At 51.8% G+C, this 2500-nt stretch overlaps 1 protein-coding gene across 4 annotated transcripts in view; it reads right to left on the bottom strand.

The window, feature by feature from the left end:
* The window catches only part of gripap1 (GRIP1 associated protein 1), a 45499-nt gene that overhangs the window by 16835 nt on the left and 26164 nt on the right, over nucleotides 1–2500 (bottom strand). For all 4 annotated transcript variants that reach the window (XM_061058432.1, XM_061058434.1, XM_061058435.1 and 1 more), the window contains one exon: nucleotides 290–420. In XM_061058432.1, the coding sequence (XP_060914415.1) occupies nucleotides 290–420 (131 nt within the window). The remainder of the gene's footprint in view (nucleotides 1–289; nucleotides 421–2500) is intronic.

Genomic DNA, 2500 nt, shown 5'->3' with positions numbered 1-2500 from the left:
TGAAACAGTAAAGAGGCTAAAAATAAAAGCAGCAGAGGGTCTTTTAACACTCCAGAGAGAAAACAAATGTAAAATTTAAGGACACAAAAACAGAGAGGGAGAGAGGGATGATGGAATGTTTTGTCACCGTGGTAACCGCCATCACAACCACAAAGGTTATGCCATCTCCCAGAGGTTGTGACCCCGGAGATAACGGATCACAAGGTGTAAAAGAGAGCGAGTAAAGGGTGATAAAAGAGAAAGCACATCAAAGAGTGAGTTTTAGTATGGTACTTTAGGCTCCACCCACCTTGTTCTGATTGGTCGGCTGGGACTCCTTCATCATGTCTCTGTAGGAGAAGGAGGAGACGGAGGACGAGTCTCCGGTCTGCTGAGTCCGGCTGGGACTGTTGATCTCTGAGAGCACCAGCTCCTCCAGACCTGCAGAGAGAAGATAAAGCTGATCAGGAAGATAGTAAACCACAACTTTCAATAAGCAGACTCTCTATGATGTCAGAGTGAACTGCATCCCTTTAACCCAGTGGACTGTCCCTTTAACCCAGTGGACTGCCCCTTTAATGCAGTGAACTGCCCCTTTAACCCACTGGACCGCCCCTTTAATGCTTTGGACTGTCCCTTTAACCCACTGGACTGCCCCTTTAAAGCAGTGGACTGTCCCTTTAACCCACTGGACCGCCCCTTTAATGCAGTGGACTGTCCCTTTAACCCAGTGGACCGTCCCTTTAATGCTTTGGACTGCCCCTTTAACCCACTGGACTGCCCCTTTAATGCATTGGACTGTCCCTTTAACCCACTGGACCGTCCCTTTAATGCTTTGGACTGTCCCTTTAACCCAGTGGACCGTCCCTTTAACGCTTTGGACTGTCCCTTTAACCCATTGGACCGCCCCTTTAATGCAGTGGACCGTCCCTTTAACCCAGTGGACCGTCCCTTTAACGCTTTGGACCGTCCCTTTAACCCAGTGGACCGTCCTTTAACGCAGTGGACCGTCCTTTAACGCAGTGGACCGTCCTTTAACCCAGTGGACCGTCCCTTTAACGCAGTGGACCGTCCCTGTAACCCAGTGGACCGTCCCTTTAACCCAGTGGACCGTCCCTGTAACCCAGTGGACCGTCCCTGTAACCCAGTGGACCGTCCCTTTAAGGCAGTGGACCGTCCCTTTAACGCTTTGGACCGTCCCTTTAAGGCAGTGGACGTCCCTTTAACCCAGTGGACCGTCCCTTTAACGCTTTGGACCGTCCCTTTAAGGCAGTGGACGTCCCTTTAACCCAGTGGACCGTCCCTTTAACCCAGTGGACCGTCCCTGTAACCCAGTGGACCGTCCCTTTAACCCAGTGGACCGTCCCTGTAACCCAGTGGACCGTCCCTTTAACCCAGTGGACCGTCCCTGTAACCCAGTGGACCGTCCCTTTAACCCAGTGGACCGTCCCTGTAACCCAGTGGACCGTCCCTTTAAGGCAGTGGACCGTCCCTTTAACGCTTTGGACCGTCCCTTTAAGGCAGTGGACGTCCCTTTAACCCAGTGGACCGTCCCTTTAATGCTTTGGACCGTCCCTTTAAGGCAGTGGACCTTCCCTGTAACCCAGTGGACCGTCCCTTTAACGCAGTGGACCGTCCCTGTAACCCAGTGGACCGTCCCTTTAACCCAGTGGACCGTCCCTTTAAGGCAGTGGACCGTCCCTGTAACCCAGTGGACCGTCCCTGTAACCCAGTGGACCGTCCCTTTAACGCAGTGGACCGTCCCTGTAAGGCAGTGGACCGTCCCTTTAACGCAGTGGACTGTCCCTGTAACCCAGTGGACCGTCCCTTTAACCCAGTGGACTGTCCCTTTAATGCAGTGGACCGTCCCTTTAACGCTTTGGACTGTCCCTTTAACCCAGTGGACCGTCCCTTTAATGCAGTGGACCATCCCTTTAATGCAGTGGACCGTCCCTTTAACCCAGTGGACCGTCCCTTTAATGCAGGTGGTCTGAGTGGGCAGTGAGATAAGTAGGCTACTTTAAAATGTCTGATTCTCAGGTTTGTGCAGAAGAGCTTTTTAAACATTCATCACAGCTCATAGATTATACATGATGCTGAGGACTGCCCTGCACCGCTCTGAGAGTGTGTTTGAGAGTGTGTGTGTGAGTGTGTGTGAGTGTGTTAGAGTGTGTGTGTGTCATAGAGACTGTTGAAGAGGGAAGTCCACTAAAGGCACAGAGAGAACAATCTGCACTGAAAGACACCAAAACTAGAAAACAATGCAGTTAAAGAGAGAAAAACAAGAAGTGACAGACTGCACAGGAGTGTGTGTGTGTGTGTACGTGTGTGTTTTGCCAGCAGACGCCAGTGTGTCCACCTCAGCTCTGGGAATCAGAGCGCTGCATTAAATATTGAGCAGTTCCGGACTGAGCCAGAACCTCCTGACGCAGGGTGAGCACGCCGCTGATTATCGGACCCATCGGTAACGTTACAATCACATCTCACAGCCACTTAGGGGACACACACACACACACACACA

This window comes from Labrus mixtus, chromosome 15 (genome assembly GCF_963584025.1).
Source record: "Labrus mixtus chromosome 15, fLabMix1.1, whole genome shotgun sequence".
NCBI lineage: Eukaryota > Metazoa > Chordata > Actinopteri > Labriformes > Labridae > Labrus > Labrus mixtus.
This window is presented reverse-complemented; position numbering and strand designations above follow the sequence as displayed.